General features: G+C 35.0%; 6 protein-coding genes and 1 non-coding gene across 12 annotated transcripts; 2 read left to right on the top strand and 5 right to left on the bottom strand.

The window, feature by feature from the left end:
- Nucleotides 1-1,471: 1,471 nt before the first annotated feature.
- On the bottom strand, nucleotides 1,472-6,170 carry LOC103851556 (exocyst complex component EXO70H1). The gene has a single exon (XM_009128423.3). The coding sequence runs from the start codon at nucleotides 3,534-3,536 to the stop codon at nucleotides 1,671-1,673; it is 1,866 nt and encodes a 621-aa protein (XP_009126671.1). The 5' UTR covers nucleotides 3,537-6,170; the 3' UTR covers nucleotides 1,472-1,670.
- A 1,807-nt stretch (nucleotides 6,171-7,977) lies between these two features.
- LOC103851555 (UDP-galactose/UDP-glucose transporter 5B) lies at nucleotides 7,978-10,997 on the bottom strand. 3 transcript variants are annotated; one of them, XM_018656350.2, is made up of 13 exons: nucleotides 10,654-10,889; nucleotides 10,423-10,566; nucleotides 10,236-10,349; nucleotides 10,060-10,152; nucleotides 9,917-9,982; nucleotides 9,747-9,845; nucleotides 9,548-9,627; nucleotides 9,310-9,422; nucleotides 9,116-9,204; nucleotides 8,859-8,945; nucleotides 8,704-8,772; nucleotides 8,427-8,575; nucleotides 7,978-8,307 (listed from the first exon to the last, which is right to left on the bottom strand). In XM_018656350.2, the coding sequence occupies exons 2-12, from the start codon at nucleotides 10,528-10,530 to the stop codon at nucleotides 8,462-8,464; spliced, it is 1,032 nt and encodes a 343-aa protein (XP_018511866.1). In that variant the 5' UTR covers nucleotides 10,531-10,566; nucleotides 10,654-10,889; the 3' UTR covers nucleotides 7,978-8,307; nucleotides 8,427-8,461. The 3 variants fall into 3 exon arrangements, with proteins under 3 accessions (XP_018511866.1, XP_009126670.1, XP_033140946.1); XM_009128422.3 differs by having other exon boundaries at nucleotides 8,433-8,575; XM_033285055.1 differs by lacking the exon at nucleotides 7,978-8,307 and adding an exon at nucleotides 10,946-10,997 and having other exon boundaries at nucleotides 8,318-8,575; nucleotides 10,654-10,779.
- Nucleotides 10,998-13,681, top strand: LOC103851554 (monofunctional riboflavin biosynthesis protein RIBA 3, chloroplastic). Of its 2 annotated transcripts, none has more exons than XM_018656985.2 (7): nucleotides 10,998-11,292; nucleotides 11,381-11,642; nucleotides 11,722-11,943; nucleotides 12,158-12,483; nucleotides 12,660-12,789; nucleotides 12,884-13,180; nucleotides 13,285-13,522. In XM_018656985.2, the coding sequence occupies exons 1-7, from the start codon at nucleotides 11,237-11,239 to the stop codon at nucleotides 13,318-13,320; spliced, it is 1,329 nt and encodes a 442-aa protein (XP_018512501.1). In that variant the 5' UTR covers nucleotides 10,998-11,236; the 3' UTR covers nucleotides 13,321-13,522. The 2 variants fall into 2 exon arrangements, with proteins under 2 accessions (XP_018512501.1, XP_009126669.1); XM_009128421.3 differs by having other exon boundaries at nucleotides 11,007-11,292; nucleotides 13,321-13,681.
- Nucleotides 13,682-13,775: 94 nt separating this feature from the next.
- LOC117132198 lies at nucleotides 13,776-13,893 on the top strand. The gene has a single exon (XR_004455759.1). It is a non-coding gene; the product is annotated as a U5 spliceosomal RNA (small nuclear RNA).
- Nucleotides 13,894-14,132: 239 nt separating this feature from the next.
- Nucleotides 14,133-16,438, bottom strand: LOC103851553. The gene is made up of 2 exons (XM_009128419.3): nucleotides 15,031-16,438; nucleotides 14,133-14,940 (listed from the first exon to the last, which is right to left on the bottom strand). Exons 1-2 carry the CDS (start codon nucleotides 15,067-15,069, stop codon nucleotides 14,281-14,283), a joined length of 699 nt encoding a protein of 232 aa, XP_009126667.1. The 5' UTR covers nucleotides 15,070-16,438; the 3' UTR covers nucleotides 14,133-14,280.
- A 3,649-nt stretch (nucleotides 16,439-20,087) lies between these two features.
- LOC103851552 (very-long-chain (3R)-3-hydroxyacyl-CoA dehydratase 2) lies at nucleotides 20,088-22,463 on the bottom strand. The gene is made up of 9 exons (XM_009128418.3): nucleotides 21,797-22,463; nucleotides 21,623-21,711; nucleotides 21,504-21,551; nucleotides 21,346-21,434; nucleotides 21,199-21,252; nucleotides 20,916-20,983; nucleotides 20,774-20,820; nucleotides 20,584-20,681; nucleotides 20,088-20,397 (listed from the first exon to the last, which is right to left on the bottom strand). The coding sequence occupies exons 1-9, from the start codon at nucleotides 21,859-21,861 to the stop codon at nucleotides 20,281-20,283; spliced, it is 675 nt and encodes a 224-aa protein (XP_009126666.1). The 5' UTR covers nucleotides 21,862-22,463; the 3' UTR covers nucleotides 20,088-20,280.
- A 627-nt stretch (nucleotides 22,464-23,090) lies between these two features.
- Nucleotides 23,091-25,808, bottom strand: LOC103851551 (transcription factor MYB59). Of its 3 annotated transcripts, none has more exons than XM_009128416.3 (3): nucleotides 24,163-25,808; nucleotides 23,920-24,049; nucleotides 23,091-23,814 (listed from the first exon to the last, which is right to left on the bottom strand). In XM_009128416.3, exons 1-3 carry the CDS (start codon nucleotides 24,281-24,283, stop codon nucleotides 23,355-23,357), a joined length of 711 nt encoding a protein of 236 aa, XP_009126664.1. In that variant the 5' UTR covers nucleotides 24,284-25,808; the 3' UTR covers nucleotides 23,091-23,354. The 3 variants fall into 3 exon arrangements, with proteins under 3 accessions (XP_009126664.1, XP_009126665.1, XP_009126663.1); XM_009128417.3 differs by having other exon boundaries at nucleotides 24,131-25,802; XM_009128415.3 differs by having other exon boundaries at nucleotides 23,920-25,799.
- Between the last annotated feature and the right edge of the window lie 302 nt (nucleotides 25,809-26,110).

The raw sequence follows: 26,110 nt of genomic DNA, 5'->3' as shown, positions 1-26,110 counted from the left end.
AATGTAAAGCTTGTGTGTATTGTTATCATTGTAGAGTCCTAGTCCCCAGGGGATTGTCATTATCTAGTTATGCCAATTGTCATCTTTATCTCTTAAGTCTTAATGACTAAATAGGAGATGAATCATTCGGAATTCGTGGTTGCAACATAAGTTTCTCGGCTTTACATGCCGATATGGAAAGATTGTTCTGGCTATATTACGTGTGAGAGAAATGAAAATCTTTGCAATCCAAATCGAGACTGACTGCTAAAATTTAGTGAATATGATTATAAATTCGATCGATTAGGCAGTTTTGCTTTAGAGATAGAAACGTTTCATTTTTTCATGATAATTTTAAGAGTGAATGTGATCCATAGGCCTGGACGTTCGGTGGACCGTTCGGTTTCGGTCAGGATAATTCAGATTTTCAGATTTTCAGTGTTATGCTCAGAAGTACCATTCGGGTTTTACTAATTATCAGATCGGTTTCGGTTCGGTTCCTTTCGGATTCGGTTCGGATTGGATGTAACCAATGTTTAAAATCGTCCAAAAATATTTTTGTTTAAACCTTAAAAATTGACAATTTTGTTTTCAAAATATATAAATTGTTTACAAATATAATTAAAAATTAGTTAAACTATCTAAATTAACTAAAAAGTATTCAAAATAACAATTAAAACAAACTAAAAAAATATTTTGAATATCCTAAAATATCTAAATCATCTTAAATATATAAAAATATTAACATATTTAACTAATTTCAGATATCTTCGGATCCTAGTTCGGATGTCGGTTCGGTTCGGATTATAACCAAACACCAAAGTACTAAGCTCATAAGTCCCGTTCGGATATTTTTGTATAACAGTTCGGATTCGGTTTCGGTTTTTCCGGTTCAGATCTAGGTAGGTACTTCGGGTTGAGTTAAAAACGCTCAGGCCTAGTGATCCATATCTCCATGAGCAGGGATGATTCACACAGATTCACTAGCAAAAAAAGATTGGGATGTTTTAATTTCTTTTCATGTAAACTAAACATTATCAGATATAATTATTCTTGGGAATGACATTTCTATCGATCAAAATTTAGTTTAGACATATGGACAATTGCAAAAGAAATATAACGCGAGGACTTGAATATCTTTGATTTATATAAGATTAGATATCTTTGACGTTTATATAAAATTACAACGTGAGGTTGAATATACCAAGTCGCCTAACAAGAAACATTAATGAGTAGTATGATAAGATTCGTGATCGTTCTCAACCTCTCTGTCTCGTTAACAACTTACAAATTTAATGCAATGCTCCGTGCTTATTCGGTAAGCAATGTGTCATTGAATTCGTATTTAATATTCTTTTACTTGTATTGTCTCATAACCATGTGAACTCGTATTAACCAACTTGGAGTTATATAAACCACCAAATCACAATTAGTCAAGACTGGAAACACAATTCCAAATTACAACTAGCAATTAGTGATGAGTGATAGCTACTTATAACTCGTCTTTGTTCTTATTAAATCTCCAAGCGTCGGATATAATCATCGTATTTTATTTTGTCGTTTATTAACACAAAATTCCAAAAATAAAAAAAGAAGGATTACTAAATGATAGAATGGAGAATTCAGTCAATATTAATTTAGCATATATGTACAAAAAAGAAGAAAACGATAGGATCATGCATGATTCTCATTCAATGGCTACGTCCTCCCCGAGATTTACCGGTACTCGACGAACCGGTTCCGGTTCCGGATCCGGATCCTTTAGTCGAGACACTCCCTGACCCGGACCCTCTGCTTCCAAAGTAAAGATCCGACAAGTAATTTCCTATATCTTCAGAGGTATATCTGACATTAAACCCATCTCCTCCCGAACCGAACCGGTTTATCTCGTATAACTCGGTACAAACCAGCATCAGTTTATGACTCAACGAGACTTTGATCCAGTCCCTAAGTTTTGGGTCGGGTATGACCCACGATATTTGCTTCCGGTACGACGCCTCGAACTCGTCGTCGAACCTGACTAACAACTCCTTAGCCTCCTCCGGTGTGATCTCCTCCGCCGGATATTCCGGTAACGACGTCAGCACTTTCCCCCACGCGAGCTTCTCGAACTTATCCGCGTACTGCTTCACCTTCCCCTCGTGCCTCACCACCCAATCCTCCCCGAGGAGGAGCTTCACGTTAGACGTTCGAACCTTTACGACGACGTATTGGAGATTGTTAGCGAGGAAGAGGTAAGACAGAGCCACGTCTTTATACGGCTGAGCTTTACCGTCGATCTTGCAAAGAGTGAGAAGAATCACCCACGCGATTCGCACGGACACCGGAGAGGAGTAGAGCTCCTCCGGATAAGCATCCTCCTCTCCGCCGCAAGAGGACGGCAGCAAGGTCGGCTGCCAGTTCTCGAAGATTACAGCGATAGACTCGCTGTAATCGACGAGGAACGAGAGGTAGTTCATGACGTAACGTGTGAGTGGATGAACGCCGCCGCCGATGACCGGCGTTCTAGACGTGTCCTTCTGAATCGCCGTCTCGAACGCCGTCATCATCGTCCTAACGGCGTCGCCGAGTCTCGTTAACGAGCTGATCACCTGAGACCTAACGGCTGCGGCTGAGTCGAAGTAGAAGATGGTTTCGATCTCGACGTAGAGACTCGCGAGCGTTTCGTACATATCAAGAAACCGGAACATCTTCTCCGGCGAGAGTTTCTTGATCTTCGCGGCGTTTTCCGGGAAGGCGAAGAGCGTTAAAGCTCCTTCTTGCGTGATGTCCGTGAAGGAGGACTCGACTATGTTGACGGAGGAGGAGAAGACATGGTCGGCGAGAAGCCTCTCTCCGAAAAAGAGGGACCGAACTGCTAGCTTCGCTGCTCGAAGCCAGGACCTGATCTTGGACTCGAGAGTCTCCCAGTCCATCTTCTGAACCTGATGGAGAGTGAGTCTCTCCACGGCTAAGTTGTTTAGCGTCTCCTCCACTATTGATTTTCTCACGGTTTTGTAGACCGTTACGCATTCCTTGGCGTATCCCGTGGAGATCATACAGTCCGCGATGGTTTTTAGATCGTCCATGGCGTCTGAGTCTTGGCCGGAGAATCTATGATCGTTGGGGTTTTCGTCGTAGGAGGTTTCGTCTTCGGAGTCGGAGACGCTAGTCGTGGTGGAAGTGCTGAATCTTGACGATCTGTAAGAGGACCGAACCGAGACGCTTTCGGGGTCTAGATAGTCCCGGTTCGCGTTCAACACGCGGCGAAACTCGGACTCGAGAAGCTTCATCGCGGACTGCATCAGATTGTGAGCGTACACGAGCTTATCCGAGGACGCGTTGACGGATACCAAACGGTGCATGGTGCTTTGCAAATGTTTTACGGCTTCAACGAACTCCTCTGCTTCGTGGCGACTGTTGGTGGAAAAGAGGAACTCGTTGGAGGAGGAGGAGGTCCATTTGGATATGACGGTGTTGATGCTGCTTGTACACTCCTGTACAGCTGACTCGGCGAGCGATTGGTGAGCTGGCTGTTTCTCCGGTGGAGGAGATGATCGGAACAATTGTTTCCCCATTCTTGAAACTCTGTTTATTTCGTTTCGAAGCCTCTCTGTATTCGTGTGAAGAGTATACTTTTGTCTTTTTTTGTTACTCAACAGAAAAATAAACTTCTGCTTTGTTGTTTGTAATCCAAGTAAAGCAGTAGAGGTATATATAAAGAGGAATATGTATATAAAATATGTTAAAATACTATTTATATAGATATACTCTAGCGTATATGTATGTGTAGTTGTGTGGAGGAGAAATGTTCATTAGTCAAACGCGGTTGTCACATACGACATGACATTGTTTAAAGTCAGACTTCGGACAAAAGTTACCTTGTTCATCTGCAGCTGTGATTTTTTCTTAAGTTACCGTTTCTATTTTAAATGCGATTTAGATTCTAGGTTATTAACTGTAGTTTTATGGCAACAAATATATTTGATTATATATATATATATACTAATTACTATTAGTTGTAATTTTCTAATAATTTCATGCACCAAAGAAATGTTGCAAATACGAATGCATGTAATTTTATGAATTCGTGAGATGAATTTTATTTTAATAACTTTATTTACCAACTGTGCCAAACAGTTGTTTTGGGCTACCAGTTTGAACTTCAACCTAAAGATTCTAAAAGACATTTTCTCAACTACATTTTTTAAAAAATTTGTCACAAAAATTAATCTCAATAAAAAATAACAAAAATAACTCTTTTTATATTTTTAATTTTATTTTTTCTATTTTTTTAAATTTAAAATTATATCCCCAAGATCCCACATATTGAACTCTAACCACTAAAACTAAATTAGATTAGTTAATCATATGGTAAAAATAGCTTATTTTGGTTATTTTTTTCATTGCTATTTTTAGGACAAAAACTTTTAATTGGGAATTTTTCTATCTTATATTTTTTTCCGATAAAATAACATTTCACTAAATACGATGATCCTATGTGATGCGAATTGTATTACATTCATTGGTCCGTCTGTTATAAATTGATACTTTTATGGGGCTTTTATTACGCTTTGACAGTTTACATTTATTTGCATGCCATTTTTCCCTGTAAACAGATATAACGAAAATTAAACAAGTATGTTTGTAACTGTTAATTAGCTTTCTACTGTACAATACAATAGTCAATATGTTAGTTAGTTAGATGATTTATCCACTATTTTGGCAAACGGAGATGTGTGAGGAAGTTTCCCTGTTGTATGTTAATTTGCGTCATGCCGCCACATAAATGAAAAAGATCCATAGGCTTCAAAAGTTCAAAGATACTAAACTACCTTGATACGACTACTAATTCATTATTTCTCCATTTTTTTTAATGAATTATGCTTAACACAGGCCCTGATTGAGAACACAATATCAAAATTTTAATCTGAAAACATTTTGAAATTCATCAATAAATGGAATATAACTAAGCAAATAAAAAAATACGTTTTATAACCGCAAGACGTGTCACCAGTCTTCGAAATTTTAAATATTCATAAATACTCAAAATCTTTTTTTGTCAACTAATACAAACTTAGAAGCAAAAAATACATTATGATGATTAAAAACTCTTCAGTTTTAACATTTTTAATATATGCTAACTTTAAGCTTTTACATTGTGATTTCAATTATAATTAGTCGTATCCTAATCCTATTTGTTTAGATGTTCCGGAGACTAGTTGTCTTATAGTTTTAGTTATATGCTTATATCTATGTAAAATCACAAGAAATGATATATAATGTCAGTACTAATCAACCGACAACCAAATGAAACGGAAGTTACAAAGTTTAACGTGAATATTTAATTATATGCTCGAAGAATAATTTTACAAATAATTTGTTCATGAAGTTGGTTACCACCTAGCTGGAAAAATACAATCCGTAATTTTCTTTTGTCGTGGAGAAGTACATAATTCTAACCAGGAAATTAAAGACAATGAAAATGCGTGAGTTGAGTGGTACTTGTTATTAAGTATCTGAGAAGCTTATTTGAGGTTCTATGGAATTGCTCTTACCGACGAGGGATAAAGCCAAAGCCCCCATGCATTTTAAAATGTACGTCTGGTCATTCTCCATGGCCCCTAGTGATTTGGAATATACACTCTAAAGCCGACCGACTTGCTTTCTTTCAAACAAAAAAGACCACTTAGTTTTTATTTTGTCCGATGATAATAATGTAAGAAGACTTTGACCTTACGAAAAACACATACAAAAGTTTGTCCCGCTCGACCTAAGCACATTTTTATAAACATTTTATTTTAATAGGATTGATTCTGCTTTATGCAAGGGTCCTAACCTTTTCTAAAAATGTATATTAGGTTAGTGAAAATAATACGTTGTCATATATTTAATATAATAAAACATAATATTCTCAAAATATATATTGCAACTACAATTATATATAAGTTGTAAGCGAATTAAATATAAAATTATACAAATATTTATTTTTGGATGGAAATCAGGTCTAGCGTTTGTTTTCGAGTCTCTATCCAAATATCCTGTTGATTTTTTTATCCACGAACTGAAAATCAATAATAAAATGTTTGCAGACGAATTATCTTATTTGACCATAACTGAAAATATAACAAAAACACTATAATAAGAAGACCTAAGACGTTTACTTGATGAAGTTATTAATTCGTAAAACATAAGGCGGCTTCGAAAAGAAAGAAAGGTCCATACTTCACACCAGTGTTTTGAAACCCGACCCGGATCCGCGGTTAAACCGGTAAACCCGGTGACTCAGAAAAAATCCGGTTTGGGTTTTATGAAAAACCCAATATTTAAAAACCCGCAAAAACCTGTAAAAACCCGCAAAAACCCGCAAAAACTCACTAAACCCTGGAACCCGATACCGGTTGAACCTCCGATTGAACCAATAAATAACTTTTACTCTTTTTTTAGTTTTTAGATTATGTTTTATATTCTAAGTTTTCAATTAAAAAGTTAGGTGCTGACAAAAAAAAGGGTTAGGTTTTTCCTTTTCAGTTTTATATTTGTAATTTTTAGATTTTGATGAAGATTTTTCACTATGCCACCTAAAAAAAATGAAGTGAACGATGATAGAGAAAACCAAAATTAGTTGATGTGATTTGGTGTTAGTTTATTTCTGTTATTGACAATTTATTACAATGATCTTTTACTTTTAGTTTATTTTGAATTTGAAGTTAATTTATTATTCAAATTATATATTTAAATATTTGTGAGTTTTATATCTTGATTTTTTTAGATGTCATAACTCTTACTTTTTTATAGAAAATTTTAAATAGTCTACACTATTTTTTTATATTTTGCATGTCAAATGAAAATAAAAATATAAAAACTAAAGTTAAGTATTTGTTAAATACTTTTTAAACATAGTATATACATATTGAAACTATTATTTTATGTTTTAAAAAATATTAAGAAAATATAAACTTTTGTTTTTATATATTTATTTTCATAACTAATATATTATTATATAATAAAATGAATTCATGTATTAACCCGCGGTTCACCCGCGGTCGACCCAGTGATCCAACGACCCGGTAAGTTGTCCGGTTCAGTATCCGGGTCGGGTTTAAAAACATTGCTTCACACCGTGTTCCAGAGTAAATGTTCGAAAATAATTTATATCACATCACAGATTCACAGATATTTGATTAATTGAAACGCTTTCATATAAAAAATTATGTATTTTGGCCTCAAATACCCAAAATACTAAAGGAAAGTTTCAATAAAGCAACACTTTGCGTGATGCGTAGTTCGTTCAACTCACAATTGCTAAATCAAAGTCAAACAGGGTGTATATAAGGACGGTTTTACCTACATGTATAAAACACCTACACGGCTGGCTACATGTATGTGTTATTTATATACATGTGGGATGTGTCCATAGTGCATACTGTATATATAATCGCGAAGAGTAATTCAAACTGTTATTTATAAGTAGTTGGAGAACATAACTGATATATATATATACATCACGGACTTTTCTTAAATAATATTATATATGTTATCATTATTCATTATTAAAGACAAAATTAACTCCAATACTATGTAGAGAAAAACAGTAAAAGTAGGTTTATGGTTGAAAATATGTATACCGTATGATGCATGCCAAGAATCAGTCAAGATAGGAGTAAATGGCTCTTGGAAAGATGATATGAAAATGAAACAAGTGGTTTAGGGTAGGATCCATCAAAATGTCATTTTTCCACCAATGCCGATTCAGACCTGCTTAAAAGAGACAATATCCACATACAGCATTCATATCAAAACCTTATGATAGCAGATTCATTATTTCAGGTCATGGACTCGGTCTAACAGAGCCAACATCTGCTAAACTATGAATATCAATTATTTTGCTAACGTTAGTAGTGAACTAACGGTAAATCATTTGAAGATATGTCTCTAAAAACAAATGGTCTTTGGTGGAGTATAAGTTCAACAGGTTATTTGGTTAGACCCATGAACGTTATAGACAGTTATTGACTTCAAGATAATTCGATTGCACACATTTTATTATTATTTTTCAGTACGTGAATAAAATATTTATAGACCGTTAACCAGCTGACTTATTACTGATTAACCTTTACAACATGATAAATAAATTTTCTTAAAGATTCTCTCTCGTTTGAAGTATTCAAGTATGAATAGAAATTAAGAACGGGTCCACGTGATGTACGTAAGACTGATACTCCTCGGCGTCAGCACCTTAAAAGCACACATGTAAGAGAAGAACCTTATCATAAATGTTTAGTTGTTAACTAGAATCTTTTCCGTTGAAAAAGTCTTCTACTGGGAACCAATCCGATGTCTCAGTGCCTACATCAGATGTCATCGAAACACATGCACATTATGTATATTATATATATTCCTACAAGGGATCCAACTAAATGAAATAAATAAAAAAATGAAAAATGCAGAGTCCGACAATATGAAACCTATACTTTTATCGACTGATGAAAAGGTTAGCGTCTTAAGAGCCCTCAGGCTTTTCATACTGCGGAAGTTCTGGAGGCGGCGGTTGCGTTTCTGTTCTTTTGTTGTTGTTTAGTAAGTTTTTCGCGTATAAAGACCCGAAAACAATGACCTGATGGAATGAACTTTGGTTAGTCAAAAGTATCAATAGTGTAACGTATAGTAACTGGAGTGCCTAAGCTTTTAGTGGATCTAATTGTTCAAATTCCATAAAATGTAAAAGAGAATCAAAAGATATACCGATCCGATACATTGCTCCCAGCTAAGCGGATGAGAGAACCAAATGCATGAGAGCATGATGCTTGCAAGCTTTATTAAGATAGATGAGAAAGGGATGTGGTGTTAGCTGTTAAGACGGTTTAGTAAGGATTGAGATCGGGTTTGTTTTTATTCACCTGTCTCGTCGTCATGATTGCAGCAAATGTTAGAGCACCAAATGTCCTAATGGTGTAAGAAATGAAGAACTGGCTCGCTGTTGCAACCTGCACATTAGTCTCTGGTAACTTTAGTGCGAACTAAAAACCCATAGTGGTTACAAACTAAAGTACCATATTGTGGACCTCTGAGATTACATAAACCTAAGACTAATTAAGGACAAAACATGGTATTGTAAAGACTAATAAGTAGAAAAATAGAGGAAACTGAAACTTACTGTGGAAAGCAGGGCGATGTCCACTAAACAATCTCTATGCCGAGAAACAAAATCTACAGCTAGTAGTAACTGGCCTTGCAATGTAAGTCCTATACAATTTTTTTTTTCTTACAAAATGATAAGTAAAGAGTATGATTGACAAAAGAAGTTGCAACTCTTACAGTAAAGATTGCAGCAACAAGTAAGATTCTCACCAGTGAAACTAAGAACACAAGAACAAAGTGTTGTGTAGAATATTTGGTTATGTATCTCCATATTATATCCTTTAAAGAGTTTGTCTTGGAATGTGCTTGTAAAGCCATCAAACCTGTTAGATAGCCCATTACCAAATACACAATCATGATTCATAACTTTAGAGTAGAAACAACAAAGCCTCAGTCTAATCACATAAGCAGTGAAACGAGTGACATATATATAAGTGGATATACATACCCAAGATAACCAGCCATTAAGGAAACACCCCAAACAGTATTCTCCCTTCCCTTATTGTACGGACTAACATCATCTCCTGCCTACAGCTCAGATTTATATAAACAAACATCAGTACATCTTATGTTGATGTTCACGGTTACTCAGTTACTATTAACAAACCTAAGCTTTCAAAACGACTGGGAAATGGGTATAGACCTACCGGGAAAAGAATGAAGACAGAGCAGCCCAGGGTAACCAAGAAAGCAACTAGGTAGTCAAATCCCTTGTACTTTTTCTGCATGATGAGAGTTCCCCATACCTATACAGAGCCATAGATATAAGAAATAGTGATGCTAAACTCCAATGCCTAAAGAGATTTTAACAACTTACCATAACTGGTATCATTTTGGCACATTTAGCTAGAGTTTGGACCGGGAAGCTCACATACTTGAGAGCCTGGAGGCATTACAACATATGGCAAAAAACAATAGTTATAAAAGTCGCCACAACAAGTTCAAAGATAAAAACTGTACCTCATATTGGCATGTTGTGGTTAAGATGTTAGTCACTGAAATAAGGCAATACTTATAAACCGGAGCTACAGGATCCAAAACTTTCTTGCTTGCCTATAAATTAAAAAAGCCAAACAGAGTTCTTCAAACTTTGGTAATTAAGTAGAAATTATAAAACACAAGTTGGGTGGTTTTACCAGTAAAGCACCAGCAGAAACAGCTGAAGTAGTGAGACGATTACAGAAAACAAGAAACAAAGAGTACTTAAAGAACTCTTTGTTCAATCCATAAGGAACTCTCATTATCTTCTCCTACAAAAAAAACCCAAAAAGAAAGTTATAACCTTTTAACTAGACTCCAAAGAACATAGAACACAACACATACCTGAAGAACACCATAGATGACAAGAGTTGACATAATCCCTGAAACCGCGAACACACCTTTCCATAACTTGTTCTCCTTCACTCCATTTACTGTCTCCGGCTCAGCCATGTTCCATCCACCACCTCTCAATAACCTCACTTATTCCTGAAGAACATGAAACCTAGCTCACATTTAACCAAACACGACTCACATAATACAAAGGCGTGCGAAGCTCAGAGATTTCAAACTTACACGTGGAACGGATACAATGCAACGACCGATCTAGTGAGATCGGAGAAACTTATGTCTCTACCTCTGAAAAAATTCTCCGGCGAATCTCCGACTAGATCCGGTTTTGCTCCACCGTCCTTCTCTCCTCTCTAAAGTACAGTTCGTTGGGTTTTGTAAGGATCCGCCACGTCAGCATTTGAGTAAAAAAAAAGGTCAAGAAGACCTTCCAGGCGAACTAGAGGGTTTCTGTTTAAAGAAATATTTCTTTTTTTGTTTAGACCCCAAAAAAATGTATTTAAGTTTTTAAACTAACGTGTGGCCCATGAGGAACTTGACTCTTGTCAGTACGATGATGATGTGTTGTTATGTCAAAACACAAAGAAAGAAGATAAGTCCTAATCCAAAACTCGTGGTCGTGATTTTGTTTCTGTTACATCCTTGTAAAATGTCTGCTTTATTTTTTTTTTTTCTTTTCTTGAAGTAGTAGATTTGATTACGAAAACAAGTAAACAATCTAAAGGAGGAGACGTGAAGCAGCGAATCGATCGTACCAAAGATATATATACTTTCATGTCCTTATCCTCTGCGTTATTCGATCCTGTAGATGGATTCTGCTTTATCTCCTCGCATTCTTTTCCCACACAGCTTCATTAACTCAAGGTTTGAATGATGATAACTCTCTCCCTCTTTGTTATGTGGTTTATCTTGTGTTGTCTCCTTGAAAACACTGGCTCTCTTACTTGTACAGGTCGCCTAGGTTTGCAGCTACTAGTACTACTTGCTGGAGATTAGTTAATACTTTATCTTGGGAGGCCAAGGCTATTGGGAACACTAATAGCAATGAAAGTCCTCTCAAAGGAACAGATGGTTCTTTCTTTGATCATGTTGACGCGGAACTCACGCCTGAGACTGTTGATTTCTTCGTGAGTGACGCAGAAGGTGATCCAGATTGTCCTACTCAAGGCTACTCCTCTATCGAACTCGCTCTTCAATCTCTACGCCAAGGGAAGGTTTGTTCTTGAAGACCCCATTGGTTTATAAGTTGTGTAGACTCGGTCTTACCACGTTTCTTTCTTTCTTTCTTATCAGTTTGTGATCGTTGTTGACGATGAGAACGGGGATGTTGAAGGAAACCTGATCATGTCGGCAACTCTAACGAGTCCAAAAGACATAGCCTTTCTGATCAAGAATGGTTCTGGTATTGTTTCAGTTGGGATGAAGCAACAAGACCTTGAAAGATTAAACCTTACACTCATGTCACCTGAAATGGAAGATGAAGATTCCTCTGCACCAACTTTCACCATCACCGTGGTATAGTTTATTAAGAACTTTACTATTTTTTTCCACAGTTTGAAAGTTCTCTATGTATATAACTTTAAAAAAATTTAGGGGCAAATTAAAGTCCAATGTTTCATTTTTTAACTGTGTCCGGACCCGGGCCAGTTTTGCAAAAAACAAATATGATATGATTCAGAATCATTGATTCTCAAAAGTGTTTCAGCTCTTATATTCTTGTTGGTTACAGGATGCAAAATCAGGAACGTCAACAGGAGTCTCAGCTTCAGACAGGGCCATGACGGTTCTTACACTTGCCTCTCTTGAAGCTAAACCAGATGATTTCAGGAGACCAGGTCATGTGTTCCCTCTCAAGTACAGAGAGGGTGGAGTTTTGAGGAGAGCCGGTCACACTGAAGCTTCGGTAGATCTAATGATATTAGCTGGTTTACGTCCAGTATCAGTTCTTTCAGCTATTCTTGATCAAGAAGATGGGTCTATGGCTTCACTACCATATATGAAAAAGCTTGCTACAGAACATGACATTCCCATTGTATCCTTGACTGATCTAATCAGGTAAGTGAATAAGAATGTTAATGTATTTAGAAGATAGATAATTTTGGTTGAATTGTGTGTATCGGGATCTGATACCATATTAATTTAGATAGATTTCCATCTATCTTTACATATTATATGATCATTTCCAACTTCCGATGTGACAGAAGTCTCTAATAAATATGATATACTCGTAGATATCGAAGAAAGCGAGATAAGCTAGTGGAGAGAATCACCGTGTCTCGTTTGCCTACCAAATGGGGTCTTTTCCAAGCTTATTGCTACCGATCAAAACTCGATGGAGCCGAAAATATAGCACTTGTTAAGGTACATCAAACACCACTTGCTTTAGATCAAAATCTTGATCAGTTTTGGTTAAGACTTAGACCAGTCTTGTTTTGTTTCTGTCTGAACCAACCAGGGAAACATCGGAAACGGTCAGGATATTCTGGTGCGGGTGCATTCAGAGTGCTTAACCGGAGACATATTCGGTTCAGCACGGTGTGACTGTGGAAACCAATTGGAGTTAGCCATGCAGCTAATCGAGAAAGAGGGAAGAGGCGTGGTTGTGTATCTTAGGGGACACGAAGGAAGAGGCATTGGTCTTGGTCACAAGCTTAGAGCTTATAACTTGCAAGACGAAGGACACGACACTGTTCAGGCCAACCTTGAACTTGGTCTAGCCATTGATGCTCGTGAATATGGTATTGGTGCTCAGGTCAGCCATAAAATATTCAGTTTTGGTTTTAAATTTTTTTGGTTTAGTTGGTTTAGATAGTTTGGTTATGTAGTTAGAAAAAAAAATTAGAATCAAACTAACAGGTTTGGTTTCGGGAAAAAAAATGGTCCAAAATGTAGATGCTTCGGGATATAGGAGTGAGAACAATGAGGCTGATGACGAATAATCCAGCGAAGTTCACAGGTCTGAAAGGGTACGGACTGGCAGTAGTTGGGCGTGTGCCGGTGGTGACACCAATCACCAATGAGAACAGAAGATACATGGAGACCAAACGCAAGAAGATGGGTCACATTTATATCTCTGACATCGATCAGCCTTTGGTTTGACCCACAAGCATTTGATAGAAACAAAGACTTTAATTTTGTTAATCAGTTTAATCACACTGCCAGAGGAAAGGCCTCTTTTATACATATAATTCAATGTAAAGCCCAAATGTATTTATGGTCCATCAAAGCCCATCAGTAGCGTCTTTTGTGATCATTCGTCCGAGAGTCCCACATCGGTAAGGTGGAAGAAATGAGAAGCAAAATTTGCATTATAAATAAAGATCTCCTTCTTAGCTAACTTTTCACGCAGCCATGTGGTGAGCACAAAGCGAACTATTCTTTCGCCTTTTACTAAAGAATACCGTGTGCTCTCCACGCTAAGTGGCATACGCCTATTTTTGGAGGGTCCTGCTTTCGAGTGGGCCCAACAACAATTAGTTGAAGTTTCTAATTCTTAACCGGCTTTTGTCGAATGGCTTGTTTTGGTTCAACGATCAGTTTCGACTGAACAAGTCACAATGTTTATTCAAAAAACGTTGCTATTTAATACTCAATTTTTGCACTTTTCAGTCCATTAATTCTTTCATATTCTCATAAATATTTACTCATTTAAACCAAAATCGAACATTTTTCAAATCGAATTGAAGTGGTAATGAAACCGTGACTGGTACAGAAAACAAATTTATTACCATGAACCAAATTTGACATAATAACCGAACCGTTCAAACCGGAGTTAGAATCATAAAGAAGGGACAAAAATAATCACCCAGCTTACAATACTGCTCTGATAAATCTCGTAAAATGATCGATTAGCTACTCTAATCTCTGCCTCTTACCGGTTAACATTGTTTGATCGATAACCAAACTCGAACCGAGCCCAAATCTCATAACCGAACCAGAACACGTTAGCGAACTGTTACTAACATCAGACCTTTTAAACGAGAATGGAGTAGTCAGAGTAGGTAAATCAAAACGCTGCGATTGCGTTTGAGGCGGTGGGTTTACCCATTTTGGCAGCGGTCCCGCCACCAGAAGCGTTTGAAGAAGCGGTCCAGCTTCCACCACCGCTTTTAATAGCTTCCCCGTTTCAGGAAAAGCTTTCCCCATCACGAGAGCGTCCATAGGATCGAGCTGATGTTGTTTATGAGCCGTTGGGTCGTTGAGGATCATTGACGGCTGAGGAGGATGAATGTTGAGGAAGCTGGAGAGTTCTGAGGAAGAAGGAGAAGAAGATCCGTCACGAGAGAAGGTGTTTGACTCAGTGATGCTTCTTGAATTAGAGTTTTGGGTTTGGGTGAGAAACTGAGATAGTTGTTGTCTAGCTTGGTCTCGTTCTTGTTGAGTGGATTTGAGGAGAGTGAGAAGCTGGTTGACTTCTTCGGTATGTGTTCTTGATTTCTCATTAGCTTCCATTTTCAGTGTCTCTAGCTCGAACAGAGTGTTCTGCAGATTCTGCCTCATCTCATCAAGGCTCTGCATCTCAAAAAAGGTGAACAACAATTAATATTTATATAAACAAAGAAAACTGCTACATACCAAGAAAAAAAAATGTGATGATGATACCTCTTGATGAAGCCAGATAGAAGAATAAAAGTCATCCATTGATGAGTGTCTGTGTTTTGTTATACTCTATTAAGGACTCAAGAATAAAATGATCCCTTCTGGTGGGTTTCTTTAACCCTATATATAGTATACAGAATGTAATCAATGTAAAATATCAGTGCATTGCTTGGTTTTCTTTTCTATGGAATATCCTTCAAAAAGTCATTGACCCATGTAGGTCAGAGAAAAAGACAACAAATAAATTGTAAAGTGGATGGTTGAACTTTGATTTAATTCAGATACTTGAAAACGAAAGACCTTGATTTTATTTACACCAAACTACTTGCATTTGCATATAAACTCATTTCTTAAAGCTACTAATTTGCATTTTACCTATTCAAATAAGCATTTTTTTTTTGAACAATCTATTCAAATAAGCATACGTACCACTAAAAGCAGGGGGCATTGGTGGCGCTCCCAAATTTGTTTTAAGCTCCCAAAATTTTTGAATTTTTAAGTTCCCAAATTTGTAAAAAAATAAATTTAGACTTCTGAACTTTTGAAATCTTTACTAAATGGTCTAGGGTCCCAGACTCTTCTAATTATTGTAGAATTTTTGACACAGACTATATGTAGATGAGTATTAATTAAGACTATAAAAAGAGAACCATAGTCAAAGACACACAGTATAAGATGTCTTTTGTAGGAAATATGGTTTGTTTGTTATTAGTATGGTATTTAAATTCAGAAAATATAAGATATTTAAATGAATACCTAAAATAATGGAAGAAACATTTTTTATTAGTGGTATATTAGGTTTGTTTAAATTTTGTATATTTTTAGGAAATATGGTTTGTTTGTTATTATTACAAGTTTTAGTAGGACTATTAGTGGTATATTAGGTTTGATTAAATTTTGTATATTTTTAGGAAATATAGTTTGTTTGTTTGTTATTATTACAAGTTTTAGTAGGACTATTTCATTAATAATATATGTGTTCTTTGAATCTGAGAATAGGATATCCTTTTTAGAAAATATGGTTTCGTTAATAGAGATATTAGTATAGTATTTAAATTCATATAATATAAGATATTTAGATGAATACCTAAAACGATGGAAGAAATATTTGTTAGAATTTAGAACATTAATTATTAATGAAATAGTCCTACTAAAAATTGTAGATAAAAATTTTGACTTTATTTTAATAGAATAGATATTGATTAACTTATTCATTCCTAATTACGTAAACATTTATCCATTTAATCTATACTATTATTTGCGAAGTAAATTTTTGGAATCGAGCTCTCACGTTAAAAGTTAGAGCGGTTAATATCTATAATACCCTTAATGAATTTTCTAAATAATTAATTATATAATCAAAAACGAATTTTAATTAATAATATTAACTTTTTGGAAAATAAGATAATTCTTATATATTGTGTTGTTATCTTAAAACATATTTTTCAATTATAAAATTTAAAAATAAACTATAAAACAATTATAATAAATTCAGTGGTCAAAGTCAATGTTATCTTTAATAAAATTTAATTAATTATACTATTATTTGCGAAGTAAATTTTTGGAATCGAGCTCTCACGTTAAAAGTTAGAGCGGTTAATATCTATAATACCCTTAATGAATTTTATATATAATTAATTATATAACCAAAAACGAATTTTTATTAATAATATTAACTTTTTTTAAAATAAGATAAGTCTTATATATTGTGTTGTTATCTTAAAACATATTTTTCAATTATAAAATTTAAAAATAAACTATAAAACAATTATAATAAATTCAGTGGTTAAAGTCAATGTTATCTTTAATAAATTTTAATTAAACATATATATTTAATTAGATTATTGTCATATATATATATATATGTTTGATTTAATTTTTTTGAAAACATAAATAATAAGTTATTATGATGGTTTTTGAATTAATAAAAAATAAACTAATAAATATTTGTTAAACGATTAAGCCCGCATATGCGGGCAAGACACCTAGTTACCCAATAATTGCAATGCAGCGGATTCTCGTGCACAAACTAACAAAAAGATATGTAAATTCAGACAGGTCCAGTTTAGGCCGTATTATATTTTTGTGATATATGCATTTTTGTTTGTATGCAAACTTGATAAAATACTTGTACTAGATTGGCTTGTGGACTGCCCAAGAAATATATTTGATATCTAATGGGACAGTTTTCTTTTTTCCTACCATGAGTGTACGTATTTACTTGTAGACTCTTTACTTGTAATATGTCTTTAGTCCTTACGTTAGCTAGCTTTAATGTCGATCGTACACTCAATTTCATTGTTATGCAAATATTCTTTACGCACATAATACTCAAAACCACTATTATACAAAACATTCTTATCGAGCTTCGTGGTATTATTTTTCATGTTTTTAAGGAATTGCAAAATGCTCCACTTCAAAAAGGAATATTTATTTTTATTTGATAGGTGTACCTCCACTTTTTTTTTTTGCCGGCACCTCCACTTCAAATATTATAAACTTCTACACGGCTCACAGTTTGCTTTTGACGTTAACGATCTTCTTAAATCATATATATATAACATATAAACATGTAAACTTAAACTCTTGTTATAATTGATATTTTCTTAACGAAGAATTAATGATACTTTAATACAAAGCCATTTACTGGTAAGAAAAAACCCATATACACTACTGTAACACTAGTATTCGACAAATAAAAAGACTTGAGAAAGTTGTAATGAACTTAACCAACAAGTAAAAAAATCGAATATATCTATACAAATTTTAGATAAATGAATAAAACACATACCATATAATGACAAAGAGAAGAGACATTAAGACTTTTAAATACTAATCTATATACAAACCCCATCAAATAAACTAGATTAGTAATGTTTACAGTTTTTCTATGAGCTATATATTATCAACTTGCAATATTGTTTTTAGTTGGCCTATCAAACCTTATGGAACTCGTGATGTTGGTATTTTCTAGGACGGCACATAGCAACAGATACAAGTCATATATAGACAATTATCATCTTTCATGACTTGGACCGTAAATTAAAAACTATATTACACGTGTCTTCACTTTTGAATGATTCGTCTAAAAATTCGACTTATGGATACTAAATGCTTTGACTATCAAATCCAATCAGTTTAAACTTATCTTCAAATGCTTCTCACAAAACATATTATCTCGACCCTCCGAACGATTAATTCGTTCCATTTTTAGAATGGTTGTGGTCCACGACAGTTGGCACAGTTTGCTTTCTAACGCAACCATGTTTGCTGTCGGATGGTTCAGCTCCAACCATATTTGCTTGACTATTAGAGCGATTTCATCTACTGTCTATATGAGTGAACAAACATCTATAAAAATTTCAAACATCTTGAAAACAAATTATGCAAACATAAAACGTCTGTTTGAAATCAAACTTACAGCATATAAGAAAAATGATAATTTAACGACTTAATATACTAAAATAGTATGATTTGATCATTCAGCAGTCGTAGGATATTTTGGTTCGATAATTAGATCTCACACAAAACTTTAGTGCTTTTGTTAATGATGATGATTGTCATCCAGTCTAAGATGATTTACATTTTGACACAATTTAAGTTATGTTCATTGTTGGTTCCGGCCAATAAATAAGAACCTTTCGTGATAACAACTCTTATCATTAAAGTCGGTCCAAGGGTTTGAAATCTTGACTAGCTTTCTCTCGAAAATTTCTATTTAATGTTCTTGCAAAATTTAAAGTTTGAGCACTTTTTCGATATTAATTGCGAACACATTCCATGAGGTACACGAGTAGTTGACTGGTAATCAAACCTGTAGCAGAGAAAGACATATGTTGCTCTATAAAATTTGGATAGAAGGAAAATAAAGATAATTAATTAGTTTGTTTGTGTGGTCTTATTTAGTTAGACTGAAAATGAAGACTTGTTAATTTATTCGGACTTTTGGGCTTTATCACATGCTTCAAGCTTTAAGAACCTTAGTAAAGCTATTTATCAAGGCATATGTTTATCCTGATTGAAGTAAGAGTTCAAAATGAGGCTACGAGATGTCTCATATGTTCCTTTATACTCTAGTAAGAGGGAAAATTACGGAGCATGTGTTAATACACTAGATGAAGATCTAGCTGTGCAAAGCCTTTTTTAAAAAAAAAGATCTACGGTGTGCATGGAGATACTATGCATGTAGATGATCGATGTTATGAAAATTGGTAAGATGTTTACATGTACTACTATTAATTTTAAAGAAAATCGTTACATATCTTTTTGTAAGTTTGTAAATTAATAGTAGTACACATAAACATCTTTCTATTATAATTAACATGTAACACATTATAATAGAAAGATGTTTACGTGTACTACTATTAATTTTAAAGAAAATTTTAGATGAGAGTGTTTTTTCAGTTTGCAACTCTTCTCCAGCAAGCCTTTTTTATACAAAAAAAAAGAATCAGTAAATACCATTCAATCGAACCTTAAACATATAATCTGAACAATTTGAGCAATGTAGCTAGCTTAAACAAAGAAACAAATGAACATTTCATGTTTTTCAAACTCTTCTTCAACAACACTTTCTTACAAGATATAAGTTAACATAAAATCGAACCCTACATACCAAAATTCGAACACTTTGAGCAATGTATAACTAGACAGAGACAAAGAGACACGCACACGCAACTATTCTGGTCAGCTAGGTAACTTAAATAGTCGACTCCAAGATGTTTGCAATGTTATTTTTGATAAGTAAGATGTTCACAATGTTGATCCCGTGAGATCTACGCAAGAGGTGGAGAAAAGGCATGAGTTTATGCACCAAACCCCAAAACGGATCAACCCTAGACATCTCTTGCGTGACTCTGATTGCCTTGAACACCACGAAGTTCCCAAACTCATTCCTCGCCAGCCTCATCAATCTGTCTCCGTCGCACTCCAAAAACTCCAAAACCACCACAGCCATCGACTCCTCCGCCTCAAGAAGCTTCTCTACGATGTAGTGATATATCTAAACTACTTTGTGTCTTCTCAGTAACAATTATTTGCTTCTTGAAACATGAAAGCTATCAGGAGATTCATTTTCCTCTCTAACTATGATTATGAATAATAGAGCAAATTGATAATATGGCCATGATAATCCATTAAATTATTTAAACTTTTTTAAAAAAAGAAGGAAAAAACAAAAATTAAAGGCACATAGAGCGATAACATAAACAAGGATAAAGATAGACATATCTGAGGAGATGATTTAAGGGACTTTCACATTTTCTTTCTCTTGCCGTGATGCTTCTCTGCTTTTCCAAGCTTAGATTTTCGTTGTTTGAACAACTGGAGATAAAGCTTCAACCAAAGGAACGGGTAGACCAAGAGGACAGCCTGAATAAAAATGCCATAAGCAGATCAAAAACAGAAGGCCATGAAGATTCAAGAAAATAGACGTTTTCTGAAACAGAGTCTACAAAACGCTGCTTAAAACATAACGTGCACAGCTTCATTAATACTTAAGCGATAGTCAAGACAAAAGGGTATTGTTGTTGGAGAAGAAGGAAGCGATGAACATACCCAAAGGAATTGGTAGTAACTGAAAGGGAAAACAGAGAAGAAATTTGCATAAAGGTTCCTTTCTTTAACATGTGGAAGCGCTTTGTACATGATCAACACTGCATAAACATTGGTCAAAGTCAACAAGAAGAAACGAATGAAGAAATCTAGCTTCAGAGGAATTACATATTATACTTTTCAAAGCACTCACATTCACCCGCTAGTCCCGTTGGATAGATGATGATGAATCCTGTATACCTGGATGGTAAAAACACATTACATAATCCGTTCAACTCGAAAAAGAATCTGTTTCAGATTAAAAAAAAACAATGATATAAAGCTTGGTGTAGTACCTGAGATAGGTTAGCCAATAGGGACATCTACCAAGGCAAGTTAAAGCATAGTGAGGATATCTAATCATCTGCATCCAAATCAATCACTCAGCTTACACATAAGAGTAATAGACAATACAACTAGTTATATATAAAGTTCCACCTAGACAGGGCTCCATTCTCCTAAAAATTCTCCCAGTCTACTCTAACCGCTGCTAATGGTCCGTTTCAACTGTCACTAGTATTTATCCGCCCTTATCGTAAGTAAAAGACTGATAGAGAAGTGAAGATCAATCAAACTCACCTCGCCGATACACCAAGCTACAAGAGTTATTGCCAGCCACGGCGAATCCTGGACCTGAAAAAGATGAACATAAAAACAGAATCACACTGCTAGCTTTTCTGAAACATCTTCTCAGCTTACGAGTAAAGCGCTTCCAAGAGTAAAAACCTCATTGATCTGTCCAACAATAGCCAAAATGAAGTGTGTTCTTCCACTCCATTGCATCAGCGGAGATAAGAATCCACTCGGTACAATTCCTTTTAAAATTTCGAATAGAATCAATCAATCAGTTCATAACTCATTCACTCCAATCAAAAGAGTGTTACCTATAGCTCCGTGAAGAACTTCAAGAACTGCAGCAGCTTGTATCACACCTGAACCGAATCCAAAACACAGATCATTCTCACCGATCAAAAGCTTAAAGCGAGACAGAGGGATCTCTCACTTATCAAATATCCGGCGGCAGAGTAAGCGCCGCCATTGATCGTCTTGCTCGATAAAACGCTGCTAACGATACTCAGAAGCGAAATCGTCCTGCTCGAAGAACACAAAAAATCTCATGAATAAACGAGCGAAAGAAGGAGAGTCAGTGAAAACGAAGAGAGAGAGAGAGAGATACCATGACGAAGCTTGGAGAAAGTTGTAAGCGAAGAGATAAGACTTCACGAACGGCGACGACGACATCTTCGATTCGTAATCCGGCGGAGGCTCGAATAGTGTGTGTGGATAGCATTTTGACTTGACGGCGGGTTAAGAGAGATTTGGAGTGACGTCACATGAATGCGTGGCCCTGAGTCACTCACTCGTACCGTTACGTTGGTTAATGTTTCAGCTAATTAGTTTCAGTTAAATTGAATATTTTCATATTTTACACTTACGCACCCCTGAATTAGTTTTTAGTTTCTGTATAACCCTATACTATATAAAATTAACTTAAACATCCTTCTTATAGTGAGAGAGAGACGCACAAACAAACGCAAATCCTTGTTGCTTGTAATTTGGCTCTTTTCGTTTCTTGGAAGTGGAATTGGGAATTTAATTAATAATGATATTTTGATAATCTCCTCGTGATTTTGAGATATGCTTGGATATCAACTTGCCTTTTTTTTTTTTTTACATACTCTTCCCATTACTTTGGGTGGAAAGGGGTAGTTTTATTGGGTGTTTGCTTATAATATTTTATCGACTGATTTGTGGTATGATTAAGACTTTAATTAGTCGGATTATTACTCTGCATGCGGATCTTAATCTATCCCCCATCCATTTGTTCTTTCTTCTTCTTAGTGGGGCAGGTAAAATCAGATTAGGAAAGATTATCTGCTCTAATTGTTTTCTGCAAATCAGGCAAACTAATCATATGCCTATGGAAAGATTCAGAAAACTTTAATTATCAATTATGCTCCCTTCTCCAGTTTTTAATTGATAAATAGCTGCTTGCATGCTTTTAAGCAGCCATCTTTTTCTTCTGTTTGGTTTTTTATTTAATTGAACTTTTAAATATTTTTAAGGAAAAGTTGAAGCTTTAGTCTCTTGAATTGCTCATATAATAAAGAAATAAAGAAGGATATCTTACCATAAGGACTAGAGTGGGAACTGGTCTTTTTTATTATTATCATGGTGCAATTTCTCAAACAGATAAAAAGAACATACTCGATTTTAGCAATAAGATGATAACGCAGAAGAATACATTCTTTTTTCACAAAGTTGGCTTAAGCTTTACAAGTCAAACCTATTATCTTGGATTGTTTAGTAGATGAATATGCTTTGTTCTGTCATGTTGCTACTTGCTTGGTTCCATTTCTCTTCCTTCACTCTTCAGGGTTTTAAACTTTTAATAATGGATACTCACATCTCTTTGAAGGATCAACATTAATTTATATACAAACTTTCACAAAAAAACTTCAAAGTGTTCATTTTGGAAATAGAGTCCTGACTTGTATTATACATTAGTATCCAATACAAAGGCATCTCTGTAAGAATAAGAGATGTATATGATTTTTTTCACGCACTCTACAAACTAACATATATGAAGGAAACGACATAGGATGATGATGATGATGACTACACATGATATTAGTACAGTGGGTGGTGTTTGCTTATGTAAGTCATGGAAAATTACAACAGTCGTTTGATAATATATATAGGCTGCACATATAAACATTAAAGTGTTACAAATCCTAGACTAAAGACGACCACGAAGATCTACCATGTTCAAAAGTGAGAGGAAACTGATCAATGGCAAAAGAAGATATCTTACTTTCATCTGCATCCATATTCCATATAGACTCCAAGGAGCTTTCCCATGCTGGAGAAGCCAGAGGAGGGAAGTTCAAGTAGCAGCTTTGCTCTGAGTAGTAGATGTCTTTCACCGGTTTGGTAATGCTTTCTCCAGACTGATCAATCTCTCTCCATATGTCATCCATAGAGTAGTATCCGTCGTGATTCATTTTCCCTTTGGATCCTCCAGTGTCTTGAGTAGTTGCGGTGGTCATAGATGATGAGCAGAAGTTTGAAGATGATGAAGTTGGCGACATAGGTCTCTTCTTCTCTTGTGCTATCTTCCTCATATGAGTCCTCCAATAATTCTTTATCTCATTATCGGTACGACCCGGTAATTTCCGGGCTATTTTCGACCACCTGCGTATAAATAATATTAGCAATGTTCATACAACCAAAAAAAAAAGAAGATTTTAGAAAATATTTTCTTAGGGTTTCTCTGTTTCTTGAAGATTTCTTTCTGACCTGTTTCCCCATTTGGCGTGAAGCTCAAGGACAAGACGCTCTTCTTCAGGAGTCATCTTACCACGTTTAAGACCAGGATGTAGGTAATTAACCCACCTTAACCTGCAACTCTTTCCTGTTCTATTTAAACCTACAACCAAAACCAGGTCATATCTTTTAATGGAAGGTCCTTTGCAAAGACCAACCATTTTTCCAAACACAAGCCCTATACCTATTCCTATGTTTCTCCCTCCACCTTCAAACCTGAAACTTTCGCTACAAAATCCCATCTTCGATCTCCGAACATGTGGACAAAGTTGACCAAGAGGATGTCCTCTTGTTCTGTCCACGGTCCTTTACGGTATTCAGCTTGAACATTCTTCATCTCTCGTTCTCTATCTTTCTTCTCTCTCTGTGTATAGAAAAGTTACTTCTCAGTCTTGTTTTATGGGAATCTATATGGCATACTCTTGACCAATATTTATATAAGCCAACTTGAACACTGTTGTTGTGTCTACGCGGTATAACACTCACATTATTAAAACTCTCCAATGATTTGTTTTTATAATCTTTACCGTCCATATGGTGAGCGATATTATGTTGGAGATAATGTGGGGTTTATGATGCCATCAAGCCATTAGAGAAGAATATTTATAAAGGAAATGATCGTCAATAGGCGATGATGCTGATGATAATGTGGGGTCTCTTGTTTTATGATGCCATCAAGCCATTAGCGAATATATAAAAAAGGAAATGATCGCGCGTTAATAGGCGACTGATGCAACACCCCCACTAATGCTGCCTTTTCTTTGTCTTTTTGTGTGTTGCAATAAGAACGCTTTCTTATATTTCCTTTTGGCAGGTCCCAATAGTTTCAATTGCACTATCTCGCTCGCGCGTCAGTAAAATATTCAGCAGCATCCCACAAATCAAACCAGAAGAGGAAATAAGGTAAACTATATACATATAATCCTTATTATCTATATAACAAAGTAGTATACAGATTATTAGTTGTCTTAATCTCAAGGTTTTAACAACATGGAAGAAGTATATATAAGAGCATGATTATCAATGGGACTTATTTGGTGGTCCTTAGAGTTTTATATTGTTATTTCTCCACGTCTGACGAAGGGCGAGCCCATGACGAGCCCACAAACTTCTTATTCTGGGACTTTCGGACACAATCCTTAACAAATTACTCCCTTTTACGTTTTCTTTTTTGGGCCAAAATTAATAAGGACGCCCATAAAGACGCCCAATACTGATACTCTGTCTTAATCTCAAGGTTTTAACAACATGGAAGAAGTATATATAAGGCTCTAGAGATTATTTTTTACTATTTTGTGAGGTTATGATTGCAGTTTGTCCTTTGACTTTATTAAAAGTTAATCTAGATATCACTATAGAAGCTTAGAGCATGTTCAATGGGATTTTTTCTCTTGAAATTTTAAAAATACATATATGTATATATAGATATAAATAATAGTATTTAATTATAAATATTTTAGTATTACAGAAAATTTAACCGAAAGTTTTTAAAACAATGGGGAAACTATCATTGGAGTTGCTCTTATATTATAGGTCAAGAAAGATAAATTTTAATTAAATAAAAGCATATGTAAAAGGGGTCGAATTGTTTTGGGTGTCTATTAAGTGGCTTTTGTATCTAGCAGCAGCACTTGAGATTGAAAGTTAGATACTTCGATATTGTTTTAATGATTTGGAGTTCATTTAGTGACCCAATAAAGTTTATTTAATAAACTATTTATTTAGTAGATGAGAAAGGCCAATTTAATTTGCCTTGACATTGTGATGTGCCCCTTGGTACTCTGTTTTGTCGACGAAAGTTTGGATTCTTGGCCCTTTTTTCAAAAAAAAAAGAAGTTTGAATTCTTAGTCCATAATCTTTCCAAACCCTAAGAAAGTCATTGGTAATACTTGTTTCTCAATATTTCTTTATATATATTTATTTATTTCTTTATTATAACTACTAGGCAAGGAACCCGTGCGATGTCGCACGGAAACTCATTTTGTAAAAAAATACGTCACATTCTATATATTTGCTTTTGGATAAATATATGTGTTACAAAATTATTTTGCTTGTATAATCCAAAATTTAAATTATACAAATATTTTTGGATATTTATTCTTTAAATACATATAAAATAGATATAAAAATAAACTAAACAATTACTAATTAAAAACTTATACA

Source organism: Brassica rapa, chromosome A02, assembly GCF_000309985.2.
Source record: "Brassica rapa cultivar Chiifu-401-42 chromosome A02, CAAS_Brap_v3.01, whole genome shotgun sequence".
Classification (NCBI taxonomy): domain Eukaryota; kingdom Viridiplantae; phylum Streptophyta; class Magnoliopsida; order Brassicales; family Brassicaceae; genus Brassica; species Brassica rapa.
The sequence above is the reverse complement of the archived record's forward strand: the minus strand, read 5'-3'. Positions and strand labels throughout refer to the sequence as shown.

Excerpts from the sequence above, each read along its gene's own strand:
- LOC103851556 (XM_009128423.3), bottom strand. The coding sequence starts at position 3,536 with ATGGGGAAACAATTGTTCCGATCATCTCCTCCACCGGAGAAACAGCCA.
- LOC103851555 (XM_033285055.1), bottom strand. The coding sequence starts at position 10,530 with ATGGCTGAGCCGGAGACAGTAAATGGAGTGAAGGAGAACAAGTTATGG. Across the intron at positions 9,983-10,059 it reads CCACAACATGCCAATATGAG|GCTCTCAAGTATGTGAGCTT; the intron begins GTACAGTTTTTA and ends TAATGCCTCCAG. Across the intron at positions 8,773-8,858 it reads CAATCATGACGACGAGACAG|CTTGCAAGCATCATGCTCTC; the intron begins GTGAATAAAAAC and ends ATCTTAATAAAG.
- LOC103851554 (XM_009128421.3), top strand. The coding sequence starts at position 11,237 with ATGGATTCTGCTTTATCTCCTCGCATTCTTTTCCCACACAGCTTCATT. Across the intron at positions 12,790-12,883 it reads AAAATATAGCACTTGTTAAG|GGAAACATCGGAAACGGTCA; the intron begins GTACATCAAACA and ends TGAACCAACCAG. Across the intron at positions 13,181-13,320 it reads AATATGGTATTGGTGCTCAG|ATGCTTCGGGATATAGGAGT; the intron begins GTCAGCCATAAA and ends TCCAAAATGTAG.
- LOC103851553 (XM_009128419.3), bottom strand. The coding sequence starts at position 15,069 with ATGGATGACTTTTATTCTTCTATCTGGCTTCATCAAGAG. Across the intron at positions 14,941-15,030 it reads CTATCTGGCTTCATCAAGAG|AGCCTTGATGAGATGAGGCA; the intron begins GTATCATCATCA and ends TTTGAGATGCAG.
- LOC103851552 (XM_009128418.3), bottom strand. The coding sequence starts at position 21,861 with ATGTCGTCGTCGCCGTTCGTGAAGTCTTATCTCTTCGCTTACAACTTT. Across the intron at positions 21,253-21,345 it reads TTGTTGGACAGATCAATGAG|GTCCAGGATTCGCCGTGGCT; the intron begins GTTTTTACTCTT and ends CATCTTTTTCAG. Across the intron at positions 20,398-20,583 it reads GTTACTACCAATTCCTTTGG|GCTGTCCTCTTGGTCTACCC; the intron begins GTATGTTCATCG and ends ATTTTTATTCAG.
- LOC103851551 (XM_009128415.3), bottom strand. The coding sequence starts at position 24,188 with ATGGGATTTTGTAGCGAAAGTTTCAGGTTTGAAGGTGGAGGGAGAAAC. Across the intron at positions 23,815-23,919 it reads CACGCCAAATGGGGAAACAG|GTGGTCGAAAATAGCCCGGA; the intron begins GTCAGAAAGAAA and ends ATTTATACGCAG.